At 42.4% G+C, this 21,067-nt stretch overlaps 1 protein-coding gene across 2 annotated transcripts in view; it reads left to right on the forward strand.

The window, feature by feature from the left end:
- The first annotated feature begins 220 nt into the window (after positions 1–220).
- Positions 221–21,067, forward strand: part of Wasf3 (WASP family member 3) — a 31,053-nt gene continuing 10,206 nt past the window's right edge. For both annotated transcript variants that reach the window (XM_035444746.1, XM_035444747.1), the window contains exons 1-4: positions 221–353; positions 11,796–11,930; positions 13,994–14,147; positions 16,493–16,610. In XM_035444746.1, coding sequence (XP_035300637.1) covers positions 221–353; positions 11,796–11,930; positions 13,994–14,147; positions 16,493–16,610 — 540 coding nt within the window. The remainder of the gene's footprint in view (positions 354–11,795; positions 11,931–13,993; positions 14,148–16,492; positions 16,611–21,067) is intronic.

The raw sequence follows: 21,067 nt of genomic DNA on the forward strand, positions 1-21,067 counted from the left end.
ATTAAAGGAGAATTTTACATATATCTGAAATCTGTGAAATTTTAAGGTAATTAAACATGTATTTCCTAGCCAGTTCTTTCACATAGGAATGAGAAGCAAATTAAAATTCCTGACCAAGAGTCCTTTCCCAAAAAATATTAAAACCACAGATTTGTTTAAATGAGACCTTAATTTTTTTTTTTAAAGAACATGTATCTTTTTGATTTTTAGATTGTCAGCCATGCCTTTAGTGAAGAGGAACATCGAACCCCGGCACCTGTGCCGTGGTGCTCTGCCAGAAGGAATCACCAGTGAGCTTGAATGTGTAACCAATAGTACCCTCGCCGCAATCATCCGCCAGCTAAGCAGTCTGAGTAAGTCCCTGCTTTCTCCCCTGGTTATTGGTGTGTTTTACAGACTTCACACTATCCCATGGGTTTTGACTCAAGAGTGGCAGCTGTAAGGAAAGGAATCCTCCTCCATCTGCCATGGCAGTGCCTGTGTCTGCCCTGGGCTCCTGAAGCCTGGCTCTACATTTAAAGTTGTCATGATGAAAATATGAGCTTGCTCATCATTAGAGAGAACCAAATGTGTAGACTTCACATCTTCAGTGTTAATTTTTAATACCTTTTAAGATGAATTTGATTGTGGATTAAATTTTTTTCTTTAATGAACTGTCTTACTAAATTGACACAACCTAGGTTTTTTTTTTTTAACCTGTTTAGCATCACAGTGTAACAGTATGCTGTTGGTATTCAACAGATATCTTCCCAATTCCAAATAGGAAATAAACAGGTATGCTGATTATTGCATACATATTACATATGTTAGACATACATGCCATTGATTGATAGTGGATATACCTTAAGGAAGGAAAGAGTCCATTATTCTGTCAGTGAAGATTAATATTAAATACCCAAAGGATATTCTTTTGGGGACTCAGCTATGCATGAAAGCCTTTTTTTTCAAAGCTTTCTGAAATTGTACTATTTTTTCCCACTTTGATTTTCCCGTCCTGACCTTCTTTTCTCACTTCGTCTCCACTCCTTTTCAGTGGTGACAGATTTTCACACTTAAAATTTGTAGGCACTGGTAATAGCTGGAAAATCTTCATGAAATTCTATATTCTGGTAGCCTTAAGCACAGAAGGTAGGGGTGTGTGTGTGTATGTGTGTGTGTGTGTGTGTGTGTGTGTGAGAGAGAGAGAGAGAGAGAGAGAGAGAGAGAGAGAGAGAGAGAGAGAGAGACAGACAGAGACAGAGAGACAGAGAGAGAGAGACAGAGACAGACAGAGAGACAGAGACAGACACAGAGAGAGAGAGAGAGACAGAGACACAGACACAGACAGAGAGACACAGACAGACAGAGACACACACAGAGACTCAAGAGCTTTAATCTATTTGTTTTGGAAAAGAACAACTACAGGTAACTATTTCTTTATAAGAGTTATATTTGGTACTTATGTTTTTAATGAGATTTGTAAATTAAGGAAAACGTAACTTGGAATTTAATTAACATGTATTTTGGAGTGGATATCCTCATGAATCTAAACTAATTACAACTGACTTTGAGGTAGTAGTTATTCATAGAATACATACATTTATATAGTTACAGAAAAAAATCCCTTACAATTTACTGATAAACACATGATTCTATTTGCTTTTGTATGTTTTTTCAAGTTCACTTTCTTGTTTGTAGCTAGACTGTCTGCTGACGTAAAGTTGAAGTAACAGAAACTGACTTAAACTTAGAATTTAATAACAAGGCTACCCCTTGAACTGTGGTGTTCAGCAGGATGTTATATTAATCAGGCTTATTCTGCCTGTTTTCACAGTCTCATGTAACTGGTTTTCAGCCCTTTCGATATGTACTCCCCAAATCCCCTCCAGATGTAGCCATGTTCCTGTGCTTGAAACCTGTAGATGTGTTAGTTACACACAAGGGAACATTCAGAAAGCAGCTGGGCCCAGGAAATCACAGATTGTGGGATTCCTTTAAATGTGGATGGGGACAGTAAAAAAATTGGTGTCGAACTGTTTCCTATCAGAATGACTTAGCAACTACTGCTGCCTTTGGAGGTGGAGGACAGGCAGTCCTTAAAAGCTAAAGCAGGGGAATGGTCCTGTTGAGAGCTTCCAAAAGAACATAGCCTTGCTAATATCTTGACTATAATATAGTGCAGACCAAGTCCATTCTAGATGTCAGTCCTCCAGGTAGAGGATAATGAGTGTAGTTCATTGTGAATCCTACACCCACAATAGAAACCCATCTGTTATTCTGCTGTGGATTTTGTTGTATTGCACATGATCATACACAGACTTGGCATTGCTATACACCACTGATCATCTGTGGCCTTGTGACTGGACCAGCAATGGGTACCTGCCTCTCAAGGACACAAGCTTCCAGGAAGCATCCCACGGGTATTGATTGGAATATGGAGCAGAGATGCCAGCCACCAATTACAGAATTGCAGACCTGTGTGTCTGCATTTAAAAGACAATCTAGGGTAATCAATTCATTTTAGGAAGCTTGAATTAAGAAATGCAGTGACTTATAGGACCTGTTGTTAAAATGTCATCCCACAATAGGGAGCCATGATGACCACCAGGGAAACCCAATTTGTAGAGGAGACAGATCTGAGAAGAGAGACGCAGTCAGTGGAGTCTGTATCTCTTGATAGGTCCATAACTCCCCAAACTGCACCACCAACAGGGGACCAAGTGAGCAAGTAGCTGAGCCTGTGGGGGACATTCCTCCTTCAGACCAGCACATTTATAATACATGTCAACCTTGTTCTCTGCAACATATTCTGTTGGGTTGCATTGAATGTGCCCCCACTGTGCTTCAGTCTTTGGAGAGTCTTTCCTCGAAGGGATTTATTGGTGACTGAGTTCCAAGTGTGTGTATGAGCAGGGTGGGAGCTGCTGACCTTAGGTACTCATCAGCAACTTTCTGACAATGATGGTGGGCAAGATACAGGTCAAGTAGAACCAAGCAGCCTGATTTTAGTTGCTTAGGCAAGAGATGGCTTCACCCTTGGGCTTTTCCCCCTCAGTATTTATGACCAATCTCAGCCTCACTGCCCACATCTCTGAAGTCTGCACTGGCCCTCTAGCTTTCTACCCAAGGAGTGGCCCACCATGAGAAAGTGGGCTAGTTAGCACCCAGATCAGAATTTACAGTATAATTTAGATCAGTATTGCCTTAGTCACAATGGGCTCCACCCCCTTTATACCATCACCAGGTTATTACAACCTCAGCACTGGCAAGTGGAGGCAGGAGGATCAGGGGTTTAGAGTCATCTTTGAATGCACAAGAGAGCTCCAGGCCAGCCTGACTCCATGAGACCCTGTCTTTTCTGGTCTTTGCTTTTCTAATTCATTATCATCAGAAGGTGTTATTGTTTTTCTTAATGTTAGGGCTCTGGCCCAGGTTCTTGTGCACTCTAGAGCATGAGTCTGCTCAAATAACCAACCAAGCTGCACCCATCCCTCCAAATTCTCAGAATTTATAACAGAGTTTTAGGGATGCATGAAGTAGTCATTTTAGAAAGACTTTTAGCAAATATTCCATTCTTTATGATAGAGCCAAAGCAGAATCTTTTAAAAGATCTTCTTGGCTCCCTGGATTGTTCAGGCAATCAAGATGGGAGAGGATTACCTAACTGCTTCTGCTTTTCTATCCAAACCCTCCTCCTGTCTAACTTCAAGTCCAACCCCTCTTCCTCCCTCTGTCATATCAACCCCTCTCCCTCCCTCCGTCCTCCTCTCCCTCCCTCCCTCCCTCCCTCCCTCCCTCCATCACTCCCTCCCTCCATCACATCAGCCCCTCCTGCTGTCACCCACTATCAACACTTTCAGGTGCAGGTACAGGTGGGTGATGTTCAGCATCTGGATTTCCTTCAGGTGTGAGAGAAAGGCTGACTGCCCATCAGACCATCATGGTCAGGGGGAGGGTTTTATGAGAGCTTAAGGACTTGCCTAAACTTTACATTGGGTATCCCTCTCTTGAGAGCAGAGGCTTGCATGGGGACCAACCATTTTCTTGTGGTTCTAGAGTAGACAAAGACACCAGGAATCCCCAGAATGGTGGTTGTCTGTCACTCACCTGGTCATTCTGATTCTCCTAAATTTATTGGAAACTCAAGAAGTGAGTTTTGAAGATACTGTCCAAAGCCTGAAGAGATGATGTCTTTGTGTGCCTTCATGGTGTAGGCACATTCCTTCTACAGACTAATTGAACACCAGCTGTCAAGGCAAAGGATTTTTGCAGCATTTTTTCCCAGTGGGGTTTTAGGAAACCTTTACAATGAGAGGAAATTGGCTGCTGCTACTAAGGTTAGGGACAATCATAGACAGGAACGGAGACATTTGTAACTTGAACAGTGTTAGTTTGAAAGACAAAGGCCCACAAGCCTTCAGAGTTTATCCAGTAACATTTACAAAGTATTCATTATGAATTTTCAGGTTATTTTGGAATGGTACCAACTTCCATTATAGGAGATTGGAGGAGAAAAGTCTCGCTGACACAGCTTTGGCTAACTCTGTTACTTGGTGTCCAGCTGAGGAGCATTGAGCCATTTCCTTCAGATAATGACAGTCAGTTCTGCACACCAATTAACATGAAACTGAGACTGCTTCTCCACCATTTTCCTTGATTAATAATCTCAAGCTCTTGCCCCTCTCAGCCAGCTGCTCAATTAAAATTGCAGTAGCTTGCAATCAGCTCCTTGCTGGTATTATAGTATAATGTTTGTGTAAGTTAAAACTTTATTAAACTAGAAACTTCTAAGAAAGATGGTTTTTAATGAATGGAAAGATGAGCTACCGAATAAATATGTTTTGTACACAGATCTGTTAAGAGACATCAAAGAAATTTAAAAACTCAATAGTAAGCAAGTCAGGGAACTAATCCAGAAGAGAACAAATACCGGGGATATGGCTCAGTCATGAGAGCACTGCCTGCTCTAACAGGACCTGGGTTCAGTCCCCAGTATCCACTTGCTAGCCACAACTATCTGTAACTCTAGTTCCAGGGGATCCAGTGCCCTCTTCTGACCTCCACGAGTACTGCATGCATGTGGTGCACATACATACATGCAGGCAAATACTCAAACACATAAAGTAAAAATAAGTCTTTTTAAAAAAATGGATAAATAACAGTACACCTTTAAGGAAAAATGAGCTAATAAATACACACAAAAAAGATACTCAACACCATTAAAATTTGATTTCAAGGTAATTTTCCTTTTAAAGAAAGAGGAACATCTGGAGTCTATGCCAGCTGTGACAGGAGTCCTTACACATAGCAGTGATTATTACTGAATTTCTCTTTGTTCTTGTAATAATAAATGTTTTCCCTTCTCCCCTTTAGAATGTTCCCAAGATGCCACAAAGAAAGGAATTAGAACTTCAGTGTATCCTGTGTGCTCTCTCTCTCTGTCTCCCTCTGTCTCTCTCTCTTCCTCTCATTCTCCCCCCCCACACACATACTATACTTTGTATTATCAATTATATGTAAAAATATAGCACAAAGTTATACAAAGTACACAATATACAACATATCAATCACATGAAATTACTGATGATGTTTTGTTTATGTCTTTCTAAGATTGACATCTCAGGATACAAACTAGCCCATCCTCACCATGTAGCATTTTGTGGGATCTTCTAAGTTAAAATAGTGAGGCTAAAACACATATAATTTAAGGGTAAAAGCCGGGTGTTGGTGGCACACGCCTTTAATCCTAGCACTCAGGAGACAGAGGCAGTCAGATCTCTGTGAGTTTGAGGCCAGCCTGGTCTCCAGAGAGAGTTCCAGGATAGGCTCCAAAGCTACACAGAGAAACCCTATCTTGAAAAACCAAAATAATAATAAAGGGTAAATACACAGACTTAAAGAAAAATCATGGGAAGAAACTATTTTATTCTAATAGTTTCCCAAGCTGCTTTGGTTGACATCAGACAGAGGGGACTAGGAAAGAGATGGAGGGTGTTTTGTAGAGATAAAGGGGCCACAAGCATGGGCCAGTCTTCAGTGTGTGCATCTAGAGGAAACACTTCAAGATACAGGTATAAACAAGAACTTCCTGCAGTACAGGAAATTACACCAAAAATTAACAAATGGGATTTCATATCATTAAAAACTTCTCCACAGCAAAGGCACACCTCAGCAGATCAAACAGCCCAAGGAATGAGAGACTCATTGGCAGCTGTACTTCAGACAGAACCTCACATCTTGATTATATAGAGAACAGGAGTTGCAAATGGCTGTGAGCTGCCATGTGGACACTGGGAGCTAAACTCGGAGCATCTGCAAGAGCAACCAGTGCTCTTAACCCCTGAGTCATCTCTCCCACCAAAATATAAATTTTTTCTTTTTAAAAGAATATACGTTGTTGTAATTCCCAGGTAACATTCATCAGATGGAACATCTGCTAGAATATAGCAAATCTGTCTGAAGAGATTAATATACAGCGAGTGTGATGGTAATTATCTTTAAGATAATTTTCAAATATTGGAAAGTCAAGCAATATTTTTTAAAGTATTCCTGGTCAAAGAAAAACTCAAGATGGGAATTAGAAATACATTCATAGTGATAATGAACACAAAATACCATTGTCTTTGTAGGATTTACTTATAGAAATCCATGGTAAATTGCTCAGTGGTACTGCTGTAATTTCTTCATCAGATTTTGTGGATTTTTTTTTTTTTACACTTGCTGCTTCTTGTCTTCTCTTCCCACCTCACGTATACACTCAAGCGAACATGATGTTTCTATCACTTACAGAAGAGAACCGCATTCCTCTCTGAGTGCGTCAACCCTTACACTGCTGCCCCTCTTCACCGCAGATGTGGTCTTCATGCATCTGTTGGATCCAATTCTGCCACTGTAGCCCACAAGCTCCTGTTCAGTCCTCTTGTTCTTCATTGTCCTCCCATCAAATATAACCCAATGAGAGTGCTCCCATATCTCTTGATCATCCGCCCCCTGTTTGCTGATTCTCTTCACAGCAAGGTTCCTTCAAAGACTCTTCAGTCTCCACAGCCTCCACTCCCCTCCTTGTCTCCTGTTCCCGCTCAGGTTTTGTCCACCCAGGCTTTAGAAGCTGCATCAATCTTTGCAGTGACTTCCAAGTGGCCAATGCCCTCGGTCTCGCCGGCATTACTTGATTTTGTTGACATTTGCTCATGGATAGCTTTTGGTCTGCACTGGCTTCTGGAGCACCTCACTGTGATGTTTCTCCTGGATGGTCTCATCTTTCCATTCTCTCTATTGGGACAAGCACAACAGAGTGTTGGGAGTGGCCATTGGGATTTTTTTTTTTTTTTTTGCCTTTTCCCAAACATTTGGTAAACTACTCTGCCAGTATTTATGCTGTGACTTCCAAGTTTACATTTACAGTTCTAACCTCTCCCCTAGATTTTAAATTCATTTATGCAACCGCTCCCTTGATACCTTCACCTAGTGTCTCTCATAAGCACATCAGAGACAATATGCCTGAAACACAATGTATAACTTCTACCTTTGTCTCTCCTTTTTCTTACCAAACATTCACTCCATAGCAAATGTGTTCAGTTACCTTGAGAATACTTAGTTTGCACACCCCCTCACTTCCCTGCTACCAGTAACCCCATCCTAATCACCACCACCTTTTCTCTGGTGGACGGGAGCCTCCTGTCTTGCTGACATTTGACCCACTCCCAAGGTTCCACCATTCTCTGGGCTCAGCCACTCTGGCCTCCTAGGTCTTGTGCACATGTATCAAGTCAACTGCTGTCTTCTGCTGGACAGTTCTTCCCCTGATAGAACCCTCTGTGCTTCCATTGATATACTTTATCCAAGGCCATGTGGTGCACACACACAGACATATAGGCAAAACGCCCATACACATAAAATAATGAAAAACTCTTAGCTGTCAAATATGGGTAAAAATCCCTTCATATCTTTATGCTTTGACACTTTGGGGGTTTATTTCACAATCTGATGTTGTTGGCTCACAAGGTCCTGATAAATCCAGAGGTAGGAACTTGTCAGTAACAAATGAATAACTTGCAACTCTCTCAACACGGTCATTAATTCACTTCAGAATCATTTTACTTTAACTGTCACTAGACTTGCTATATATATATTTGTAAAATTCAGCATTTCAGATCTTCTTGGAAAACTGAAAAGTGTAATGGCAACACTTTATACATATTCACCAGAAAATATACTTCCTTCAATTTCTTTCCTTTTTAGCCACTCATCTGCTTTCCACAGCTGGAAAATATTAATTACAGAAGTCTTTAATTTCTGTGTCTTTATAAATCCAGAGCTTCCGAGTGGAAAGATAGCATCAAGTTCATGCTGAGTTGATGGTAGAGTTCCATGTTATCTATCATTTTCTGCTTGTATAGCATCTAGCATAGAGTGTACAGTTTTCTCAACAAGAGTTACCACGCTTTGAAAGGATGCTGTGACTTCTGCAAGAGACTGAGATGTTTGTATCTGTCTTGGTGATGCACACTGTTCATAAGGGTGAGGTTTTTTGTGTTTTGGTTTTTTTTTTGAGACAAGGTTTCTCTGTGTAACAATCTTATTTGTCCTAGAACTCACTCTGTAGACCAGGCTGACCTCAAACTCACAGAGATCTGCCTGCCTCTGCCTCCCAAGTGCTGGACAAGTTCGTGGCCTGTGGTTATGTCACACATTCAGACAGAACACTGGTAGACTGACGTTTCTCACACAGGGTCTGATCAATGCTCTGCTGTCAAATCCCCAGTGCCCGGTCAGGATTTTGAGGTGCTCCAAAGGAGTAGAAACATTTGATCCATGTAGCTGATGTTCCCAACAAGTCTATGGCAGCAGCATCTGTTGCATGTTTACTAATTAACAAGAAGACCCTGCTTCAGCCCATGTCTTTTCTCTTCAGTAGCCTTGAGAACCAGCTCTGTGTAAGGTGTTCAAGGGTCAAAGGCTTAGTTCACATGCTCAGAAAGCTAGTGACTTAAAAACAGAATTATCTTTATGTGAGCCAGGAGCAAGGTAAACAGGGTATCATGGGAGCTCGGTGTTGGTGTCTTACCAGAAACCCCACCCTGCACCTCAGAGGACTTGGTTTTAGGTTAACCAACTCATGGTTCAGTTCATGTGTTTTAATTCTGTAATTCCCAAACTCTAAACTCCTAGTGCCATTCCTAAGAGCACTTCACTCGTGGGAATAGCTGGCTTTGGTCAGTAAGATGGCTGTGGTAGCCAGAGCTCTGGTGGCTGCTCAGCATTCACGAGACAGCCTGGGTGTGTTTGTTCTGGAAGTTTGTCATGAAAGCTGTTCTGTAAATCAGGAGCTGGGGAGTCAGAGGGCACAGCTTGGCTTCGAGGCAAGAAAGCACTGTCTTGCTCCTTAATGTAGTTAAGCTTCCACTCTGCCAACCTCCCTCCTCAAGGCTTCCACATTCTTAGTGTTAATTGTGACAAATATGCATATCATGAAATTGACACTTGTTACTGTGTTTAGATGTGTAGTTAGTGGTGCTGAGTTATGGTCACAATGCCCTGTGACAGATGTCCAGATGTTTCCTCTCACAGAACTGAGTCTGCCACATTACACCACCCACCCACCTTCCTCAAGTCCATGGTAACTTCCCCAAGTCTGCTTTCTGATTAATTTGTTCTATAATGCCTGTGCATGAAATCAGATGGGATTGCCTTTCTGTGACCATCTTGTTTCACTTAGCATAGTTTCCTTAAAGCTCATCCATGTTGTGGAATGCGCCCGAATTTATTGCCATCTGAAGGCAGATATTCTACTTTATTACCCATTTGTCTATTGGTGAACACATGAGTTGCTTTTACGTCTTAGCCATACTGAATAATACTTCTGTGAACATGTGTGTACAAACATCTGTTTCTATTATTGCTTACTTTTCATTTATTTGATTATTTATTTTATGTGTATGAGTGTTTCCTGTGCATGCATGCATGTGCCTAGTGCCTTCGGAGGCAAAAGGAGGGTATTGGATGACCTGGAAGTGGAGTTACAGATGGTGTGAGCTACCATGTGCTGGAAACTGAACCTGGGTCCTCTGCAAGAGCAGAAAGTGCTCTTAACCCACAAGCTCTCTCTCCAGCCATTAAAATTTTATTTGACAGAAAAGACAGTTGTTTTTTCTGGGCAATGCTCAAAAATGAAATGACTGGATTCTGTGTGATTCTGTGTTGCATATTCTGAGGATCTGTCACACTGTTGTATGTGGCCAAGGAGGTTCAGTGAGTTAGATGATAGAAGCTAAAATTAACAAGGTAAAATTTTGTCTCATCTATTTCTGCCACTTACAAGGTCTGTTGCTTAGAGATCAACATTTGTGCTTCTCAGTGTAATCGTCTAGAGAATGAAAGCAATAACTCCTGTCTGTGTGCTGGGCTCACTCATTCATTTGTTGAGTGAGTGATAGAGAGGTGTGGCTCTGTTGCTGGAGCTACAGTTGTACACAGACACAGTTCCTGTTGTCATGGATTTGGCCCTGAGTTGATCAGCTGCAGGTGTCTTCTAAAAGGAGATTGTTTGTATTAGTTACTTTTCTGCTGTTGTGTGATATACATGACCAACACCAATGTATAGAAGGAAGACTTTATTTTGGCCTACATTCTCCAAAGGGCAGTCTGTAATGTCAGAAGGGGCATGGTGGCCATTGGTTGAGCAGGAAGCAGAGAGGATGAACTGAAAGTAGGTAAGACCAAAAATGTAAAGCCCATCCCCAGGAATACACTTCCTCCAGCAAGGCTCCGCTCCCGACAGGTCTCACACAGACACAGATACACACAGACACCCAGACACACAAACACACACACACACACAGACAGGCAGACACACACACACACACACACACACACACACACACACACACTCACACAGAGACACACACAAACAGTGCCACCCATTGGGAACCAAGTATTCTCATACATCAATCTATGAAGAGTATTTCTGTTTCAAACCACCCCAGGCAACCCGTCTTCCTGGAATGCTCAGATTCTCTTTGGTCAGTTGGGCAAAGACTCTATAGAAAATGAAAATCAGCAGAGGTGCTAGTTGTTTCTGTCAGAGGCATTAATTTTTTAGATGCACTAAGTTCCCATTCACTAAACATTTGTAGAATGAATCAAAAATGGTGATGAGATTTGGAGATTTGAGGCGAGAAAACACATCTATCCAGAAATGTTAAATAGATATTAATATAGGACAGGCCCAGACATGCTCGCAAATGTTAACAATGTCAGTCCCGGGGAGGCTGAGCTAAGGGAATGTGGCCAGCCTGAGCTACAAAGTGAGACACTGCCTACACTATGTCTAGCAATCATAAGAAAGTAGAGGTGGGCCTGGCTAATTTTAGAGCATGTGAGACTCAGTACTACATTTCTAGGTGTTCAGGGAATACAATGTCATCAAAAGGCATCAAGCGCAATGCAAGAGAATCAATGCCATTTGTTCAATGACATTCTACATTTAACGACCAATGTGATCTCTTGAATTCCATTGAGCAATAAAAGGAGAGCTTAATTCATGAGGTAATATTTCTGTTTTGTGTAAAATGAGAACTTAAAGTTTTTTTTTTTTCCTTTAAAGAAGTTTCGCTTAGTGGTAACAACTTGAGTGACAGCTTGGCTTGACTGACAGCTCAGGCAGTGAGGAGGATGCTGTGCTGTCTGGGATATTTTACTGTTCTGAAGGCCTTAGGCCATGACATGTGCTTTGATATTCACTTGGACAAGCACTATGTGGTGGTGGCAACGAGCCTGCCTCACAGTTCCTCAGCAGGTGTCCTTCTCTTCTCTAGGCAAGCATGCAGAAGACATATTTGGTGAGTTGTTTAATGAGGCTAACAACTTCTACATCCGAGCAAATTCTCTTCAAGACAGAATTGATCGCCTTGCCGTCAAAGTCACCCAGCTGGACTCCACAGTGGAGGAGGGTAGGTAATTGCACGAAAGCAGTGAACTACACAACAGCAGTAATTAACTTCAGTGTAATCTCCGCTTTTCCCTCTGGGTAGCACATTGCCACTTATCTTGTCTCTTCCTGGAAGAATGGGAAGGGAATGCCCCATAACACTTGGCTAATTAGTGATTTAAAAAAAAAGATTCACATCTCGTCTACTTCATATGTCATGCTCTTATTTTAAAAAGTTGCAGGTGTTACATTTGAATTCGATAATAATAATCTTAGGACAGTCTCATTTTCATTGAGTTTTGAAGTTTTATTTACAGATTAAAAAATAAAATTTTAATGGTTACTTGGTCTATTCAGGTAAGGAATTCTTAGTGTTTTTTTAAAAGAAGATTTATTTTACTTTTTAATTATGTGTTTCTCTGTGTCTGTGTGTGGGTGAGTGTAGGTATCCATGGAGCCCAGGAGAGGGCATTGAAAGCCCGGGAGCTGGTGTTACAAGCAGTTGTGAGCCACCCAGTGTGGGCGCTAGGAACTAAACTCAGGTCCCCTGCAAAAGCACCAAGTGTTCCTATCTGCTGTGCCGTCTCTGGCCTCATTTCACAGCTGAGTTTTACAGTGTCTTTCTTGCGCATTTTTTGTTGACTCTTAGAAGTGGATGCTTATGATTAACTCTACACTGGAAACGATGAATAGGTTAAGTGATACAAAGTTTCAGGGAATGTGTCGTGTCTTTAAACTCCGTTTCCAGCGTGATTTCACTGTATCATTTGCACTGCCATGCATATGAACATTGCTGAGACATTTCCTAAAAGCTAAGGAATCTAGGTCCCTTCTCTGGGCCATCACTTCATTGGTAATGTCCAACAGCATATGTGACCTACAGTTTTGATGATCTAGTGGGAGGGCAGATAGGACCAGCAGGGACACCTAATGTCCAGGTCGGGGGAGTTAAAGTTGTGAGAAAATGCAAGAAGGCTCACCCACCCAATCAGCCGGGTGCTTTCCTAACTCAACTTTGTTTCCTAGATCAGGATGATTACCGTGTGAGTCATAGGTGGAAGAGCTTCACGGTCTCTCTTCCGCATCAATGTGAGAGATGCTGCCATTGGTGTATTGTTCTGTGAAGCATTTCACTGAAACTGGTGCTAATGGCTTCTCCTAAGATCTCCAGATCTGTGCATATGCCTGCTATACTCAGATGTTTACTGTGTGGTGTCTGAGAGGTGCTACTCACACAACAGCAACAAAATGATTCCCTGGTTCAATGAAGTATTTCTGTTGTCACAAAAAAAAAAAAAAAAAAAAACAAAAACAAAAAAAAAAACCGAAGCTGTAATTTGACCTCATGTCATAGAGAGAACTTACTCTTTAGAGAGAGGAAAGGGCATTCTGCTTAAGCAAGGTTTTTTGTTTGTTTGTTTGTTTGTTTTTGTTTTTGAGACAGGGATTCTCTGTGTAGCTTTGGAGCCTATCCTGGCACTCGCTCTGGAGACCAGGCGGGCCTTGAACTCACAGAGATCCGCCTGCCTCTGCCTCCCTAGTGCTGGGATTAAAGGCATGCACCACTAACGCTAGGCTTTAAGCAAGGTTTTAAAGGAACAACAGAAACTGTCGTTTCAGGAGCTAGAGAATGACTCATTGGTTAAAAGCACTTGATGCTCTTGCAGAGGACTCAGAGTCAGGCCCCAGCAAACCACATTGGATAGCTCACAACTGCCTATAACTCAAGTTCCAGGGGATCCAATGCCCTCTTCTGGCTTCTGCTGGAACTGCACACATCACTCAGGCACATACACGTAAAATAAATCTCTGACTTAAAAAGCCAATATTGAAGCCAGGCGGTGGTGGCACATGCCTTTAATCCCAGCACTCAGGAAGCAGGGGCAGGTGGATCTCTGTGAGTTCGAGACCAGCCTGGTCTACAAGAGCAGGAAAGCCTCCAAAACCACAGAGAAACCCTGTCTTGAAAAACAAACAAACAAACAAACAAAAAAGCCAAAAGTGGGTCATTCTGGGAGATGTTACGATTCTGAGTCAAACAGAAAACACTTCTGTCACTCACCCTGGGGACTTTTCTCTCCATAGTCTCACTGCAGGATATCAACATGAAGAAAGCGTTCAAAAGCTCCACCATCCAAGATCAACAGGTGGTTTCCAAGAACAGCATTCCCAACCCTGTTGCTGACATTTACAACCAGAGTGACAAGCCTCCGCCTCTGAACATTCTCACACCGTACAGGTACAGCTCCCTCCCGGCTTCCCCCATGGCCTTTGCAGTGGAGGTGGATGGATGCTTGACAGCAAAAATGTGCTGATGTGCTGGGTGGAGCCACCTTTGAGGGCTCCTTTGGGTTGAAAAACATTTTGAAAACAGTTAACTACTGCATCATACCCAATGAAATGAGCTATTGCGACAGAATTGTTGGAGTTCATAATTGTAAGATGCACACCAGGAGAAGGTAAGCTCTGATTTTCACACTCAGATGCAGATATCTTCAGCAGAAGTGGCACTGCGCACTGCATACCAGGTGTGGGTATGTCATTGCTTGTGCTCAAAGCTATCTGGAAAGAAATGGCACAGTTCATTTATAGCATGGTAAAACCCTCAACCCAGCCCTCCAGCCCCACACAGACATCTGCCATTCTGTTGTTGCTACAGTGGTTGGGCATATTAGGGACAGACTCCAAGAGAAAGAATAGAAAAGCAACAGTGCCACATTCATAGGAAGAGGCCACTTGCACACACTCTTATCAAGCACTGAATGTCACTCCCACCACCATGGTTTTCTTCTTATACCTCCTGCCATCACCTTTGGATCTTTATTGCTTGTTCTTACTGTCCCCTTGTCCTCCATGGTGGGCCTTGCCCCTCTGCCCATCCCCCACCCCACCCCACCCCACCCCCTATGGGTCTGACTTCACCACCACCTGCTGGGCACAGTGGTGGGAGCCAATAGTGTTCACGTCACAGAATCCGGGCTGTAGCTCAATGTCTGTGATGGTCATGGAGAAGCTTGTGTGTTCTTTGTCTGTGGTTGCCATCCTGGCATTCCTACTACAGGGCTCTTTGGTCCTCCTCAGAAAGGCTCAGGCTCTTGGTCTGGTTTGGAGCTAGCCTCCATGATAAGAAAATTGGGAGTGTCACCTTTTCTTTCTGCTGGACAGAGAGATTCTGTCAGACAAATGGGCATGCACCCTGGAAACTGACAGGAGATGGCAACGTGCCTCAGCTTCAGTGAGACAAGTGTGCTTTCCTAGAATTTAAAGCACACACATTTAAAACCAAGATGTGTGTGAATAGAAACATCTCTCCTGCCCATCCTCTTTTCCCACTAATTTTTGTTTTGTGGTTGTTCCTTTGTTTGGGCATAAATATTCTCCTGTCTATGTATTTAACTGACTTTGCATCTCCTTTGTGCATATTTAACTTAGTAGAACATGATATAAAGAGTAAAACTCCTGATTTAATTTTGTTTTGTTTTGTTTTTTTTTTCAAGACAGGATTTCTCTGTGTAGTCCTGGCTGTCCTAGAACTCATTCTGTAGACCGGGCTGGCTTTGAACTCTCAGAGAGATCCACCTGCCTCTGCCTCCTGAGTGCGGGGATTAAAGGCAGCGTCACTACCACCCGGCCCTCCTGATTTAATTTTGAACATAGTGTCTACATTAATCATGACTATCACAAACATTACAGAAAAAATTTAATTCCTCCATTTTTATTCTGAGAGCAATGGAAAGCATTCTTTAAAGATTCTATTTTTATTTTTGATTATGTATCTGTCTATATGTATGGGCCCAAGAGTACAGTGCCCTCAGAGGCTGGAAGGGGAAGGTGGAGTTACAGGCAGTTGTGGCCACCTGACATGGGTACTGAGACCTGAGCTCAGGTCCTATGGAAGAGAAGTTGGAGCTTTTAGCTGCTGAGCCATTTCTGTAGCCCTTTGAGCAGGGCTGTTGATTGCTATCACAACCTTGAATTCATGGTGGCTATGTTATTACTGGCTCAATGGTAAGGGAGTAATTTATATAATGACTTGAAATATTATTTAGACTATAGCAATCATAGCAGTACTTGAAACTGACATAGCCACACGGAATATGTTTCTGTCCTGTCTACGTACCACAAACATTTTGCCTTTTTTTCCAAATGGGAAAAAAGTAAACCTTAATTGACAAAGAGGAACAGAGCACTTACTAGTTTTTTATTATCATAACCGTATTGAAGTTCCCAGTAGAAGTTAATGTGCACTGAGCATCCAGCTGCCTCTAAATGTAGCTTGCTGTTAGAATAAACCAAATAGTTCCTTAAATGTGTGAGCTATTGAAACTGGATATTTGTGAGTTGGAGGGAATTTTCACAGAGGATTTACATCTAGTTAGCTCTCATTTTTTAAGTTTGTAGGGTTATTTGCTTTTGTGCCTGTTTCCATGTTTCTGCAAATAGGCAAGTTTAGGGCATAATATATAAGGTGGTTAGGATTCCTTGTTAAGTGTTAGGATCCAAAGAGGTAAATTTAATGCCACTCCCCTGATGAAGGCTGCTAACAATCTTTCTTGCCCTGACTTTGAATGCATTGGTCCATAGAGATGATAAGAAAGATGGGCTGAAGTTCTACACGGATCCCTCTTACTTCTTTGACCTCTGGAAAGAAAAGATGCTGCAGGACACAGAAGACAAGAGGAAGGAGAAACGGCGTCAGAAGGTGCGTGGCTGGGTGGGATGCACTCACCAGTGTGCACACGGGTCCTTTGCTCAGATAGTTGGGATGTTACATCTAGTGCTCAGGTTTTCTCAGGGTGTCCTCTTTTCACACAACAGTCCTGACACTTTAATCTAGCACAGCAAGACTATTTTTAAATAAATATGACAGGGTTTGTTCTACAGCACTCGTCTGTCTCTAACAAAAGAAGTGGCTACCTCTTCAGTTTGATTTCTGACTGTTTCATAACTGCTGTCCCTTGGCTCCCTCAGTTTCATAGAACAGTCAGTGCTCCTGTCAGGCATCAGGGTGCTTTGTCTTACTCACAGTCATGCTGTGGGGAGCCACCTCACTGTGACTGAAAACTTGGTGAGGTGTTCGTGAGAGATTGGGAAGCATGAGTGATCCGTGCTTTCAGAGATCTATCCTACAAATGAGCCTCCCCTGGGGGAGGGTGGAGATAGAAAACAAGAGGAATCCCAGTTGGCACATTTAGAGCCAGCTGCCCCACACAGCATCTTGGCAAGACAAGGTGGCTTGTTCAGGTTCAGAAACTTCTACTTTGAAACCAGGCCCCTTAGGGCTCATAGTTTAGACCTACCCCATTGAGAGTAGTGAATTTTATATATAAACTGTTCAGAAATCAACCCCAGGCCACGCTTTTAATCCCAACATGGGGAGGCAGAAGCGGGCAGATCTCTGTAAGTTCAAGACCAGCCTGGTCTACATAAAAGATGCTGGAACAGCCAAGGATACATAGTGAGACCTTGTCTCAAAAGAAAAAGCACCAAATACAAACCAGAAAACCAAGAACAAACATCAATAATATAATATTGTCAAGTGTTGGTGGTGCATACCTTTAATCCCAGCACTCAGGAGGCACAGGCAATGGGATCTCTGTGAGTTCGAAGCCAGCCTGATCTACAGAGCTAGTCCCAGGAGAGCCAGGGCTACACAGAGAAACCCTGTCTCAAAAAAACAAACAAAACAAATCTATGGGACCTCTAACAGTGGAGCTAGTGTTGATCCATAGAGCACAAATGGACTTTGGGAGCCCATTCCCTATGGAGGGATACTATTATAGCCAGATACAACAAGGAGGGCCTAGGCTCTCCCCGAATGATATGACGGACTTTGAAGGTCCCCCGTGGAGGGCCTCACTATGCCTGGGGAGGAATTGGGAGATGGGTTGGGAGGTTGGTGAGGAAAATGGGAGGATGGGAGGGTGAGAGAATGTGGGGGATGGATATGTAAATATGAGTAGTAATTAAAGAATTAAAAAAATAACGAGGAGGATTTCTTAGAAACAAAATAATCACTAATCCCTGATCGGTATCTACCTCTTTCCTCTTTCCTTGATTGCACTGTCTTTGTAGCATAATTGACTCAAGACAACTCCAAACATGCGGTTCACCTGAGTCAGAAGCTACATGGGAATAAAAGGACTGGTGACAGAGACATATATATATATATTCAAAACAACCACCCAGCTTACTTGACAAATACCAGGTTACACTGGAAGAAATACTTAGTCCTCTGTGGGATAGTCTGAGGGGTTTGAAGTGTTTAGCTGTATTGACCTAGTTGGAGTAGAGTTGAAGATGAATACGAACTTGAGGTTTGGAAATAGGATTTAAGGTCGGCCAGGTGCAGCTCAGCAGTGGGGCACCAGATAGTATGCACAGGTCTTGGCTTCACTTCTCAGCACCGACTAAAGAATAAAGAGAAGAGGAAACAGGGGGATGCCCCAATTCTGGGACAGGGTCTATAAGATGTGTGTTAGATTACACTCTCTTCCTACACTCATGGTTGCACAGGTGTAATGGGGGAATCTGGGAAGATTCCGAGTTTTACAAAGAATTCAAGAATTCAAGCCAAGAAGTCATGGCAGAAAAAAAATGTATTGGACACTTCCTGCCCTTCCAAAATGCCCTCCCTTCTTAGGGTCCTCTTCAGGAGAGGTTTCCCTTCTGAAAGTTTTATTTGTTTGTTTGTTCAGGTTTGTTTTGCCTATATGTATATCATGTATCACTTGAGTGCCTGGTGCCTGCTGAGCCAGAAGAGGTTATCAGATCCCCTGAAACTGGAGTTACAGGTTGTTGTGAGCCATGGTGTGGGTGCTGAGAATGGAAACCAGGTCCTCTGAGAGCAGCCAGTGTTCTTAACCACTGAACCATCCCTCCAGTTCTGGGAATTTACTTTTCTGGCCCATAGCCTGTTGAAAGAAAATTCTTTTTGTTGTTGCTGGCATACATTCAATTGTACTATTTCACAGGGATATTGCTGTGTGTGTGTGTGTGTGTGTGTGTGTGTGTGTGTGTGTGTGTGTGTGTGTGTGTGTGTGTGTGTGATAATTTCTAGGACCCATCAATGAAGGAATACATGTGATATTTGTCTTTCACAGTCAGACTTAATATCAGAATTTCTAGGAGATCCATTTTCCCTCATTCTTTGTTAGCTGAATTCAGTTCCTTGTGCATGTGCCTGACATTGTCTTTATCAACTCCTCTGTTGACAGTCAGCAATTAGCTGTTGTGAGTGACACTGTAGGAAAGCTTGGGAGGAACCATCTTTTTGATAAATTGACTTAGAGTCCTTTGGACAAATCCCTGAAGTGGGGGCGCTGGTCTGATTTGGCTTTCAGGGGACCCCTATATTGCTTCCCTAGGTGCAGGATTAATTTGCATCCAGGCCCAGACAGTGTTTATGGTTCCCTTCTCTCTGTCCTCACAGGCGGTACTTTTCTTAATAAGTGTTTCTCTGACTGAGTTGAGACAGACTCTGGGTGTAGCTGTCATCTGTGTTTCCTAAGAAGGGCTCCTTCTGGTAGTCTGTGAATTTGCATATCCTGAGGGCCAGTGGGGTAGAGCATGTTTTCATATGTTACATAGGGTCTTACTCCCCAGTGTGCATATGCTGAACCATCCTCACACCTCCAGAATGAGCCAATTTGATCATGTTGAATGATCTTTTTGATGTGTTCTTGAGTTGCATTTGCAAGCATTTTCCTGAAAATGTTTGTGCCTCTGATAAGGAAATTGCCTATAATTCTCTTTTTTGTTGCTGTTTTATATTTATCCCGTTTCTGTATCTGGGTGATACTGGTTCTTTTTAGAACGTTTGATGGCATTTCTCCCTTTTTAGTCTAGGAAACAGCTTAAGAAGCATCCCTGTTAGCTCTGTAACTGCCTCACAGAAGTCAGTGACTCCCTCAGGCACCTAGGGTTTTTGAGAGACTTTTTTTCTTTTTTCTTTTCCTTCTTTCTTTCTTGTAGACCAGGCTGGTCTTGAACTCACAGAGATCCGTCTGCCTCTGCATCTCTAGTGCTGGGATTAAAGGCGTGCACCACCACCACCACCCAGCCTTTTTTTCTTTTTTATTACTGCTTCAATGTTGCTTTTTATAGAAGTTTAAGTAGTTTTTATTCTCTTTGCTTAATTTTGGTAGGTCATAGGCACCTAGAAATGCATCCATTTCTTTCATGTTTACCAACTTACTCTAAAGCTAGTCTTCGGTTATAGCCCTGTGAGCTTCTGAATTGTGTGTTGTCTGTTCCTGGATTTCCCTTTTCACCTCTAATCCTATTAATTTGGATCTTTGTTTGGATTCTTTCTGTTGGTTTGACTAAATGTCAATCATTTTTATCTTTTCAAATAATCAACCCTTTTATTTTTTATTTATTTATTTTTTTTACAATTTCTTTCTCCCCTGGTGTCTGTTTTTTCTGTTCACCTGCTGATGGGGTTTTTCTTGTTCTTATTTTTCCAAGGCTCTAAGACACATTGTTAAATTTGTATTTCAAATCCCTCATATTTTTAAGATGTGGACACGTCACAGCTATAGGGCTGCTTCCATTACATCATGGATTCCTTTAGTTTGTATTCTTCATCGTGGAAGTGTTTCTCCTTCAACAATAACTGGTAGTTTTGCTGGACATAGTAATCTGGGTTAGCAGAATAAGGGCATGCATGAGGTGGGGGTCGGTTAGGACAGGAGATAGGTGTGGTGGGTGGGCTTCAAGAGTTAGGGGTTTCCTTGGAAAAAGTATGGTGATGCAGCCTAGGGTACAGAGCTGTGTTGCATAGTCTGGGAATTCTAATGTGGGCCAGTGTGGTTGAGATAGTTTATTACCGTTAATATTTAGCGATGATGGCCTGGTGTGTGTGTCTCCATCTTATATACTTGTTACTGGATAACTGAAGACTGAACCATTGTGAAGAAATAACACAATTATTTCCTGAATATGTCAATGTGTGCCTCTCGAGCAGGAAGAGGGATGGCTGGTGGGTGCCTTTAACACCACGGCTCTCAATTGGGATGCAAACTGACTTCACATTGAAGTCCCCCTCCCCCTTTTTTCTTTTGGGTTTTAAAAGTAGACAAACAATATGTCCTAGCTATAGCACAGCCAAGTGGCTTTGAAGGTGACAAAGGCACACCCTTTCTGTGAGGACCTACC

Source organism: Cricetulus griseus, chromosome 4 (assembly GCF_003668045.3).
Source record: "Cricetulus griseus strain 17A/GY chromosome 4, alternate assembly CriGri-PICRH-1.0, whole genome shotgun sequence".
In the NCBI taxonomy this organism is placed as follows: domain Eukaryota; kingdom Metazoa; phylum Chordata; class Mammalia; order Rodentia; family Cricetidae; genus Cricetulus; species Cricetulus griseus.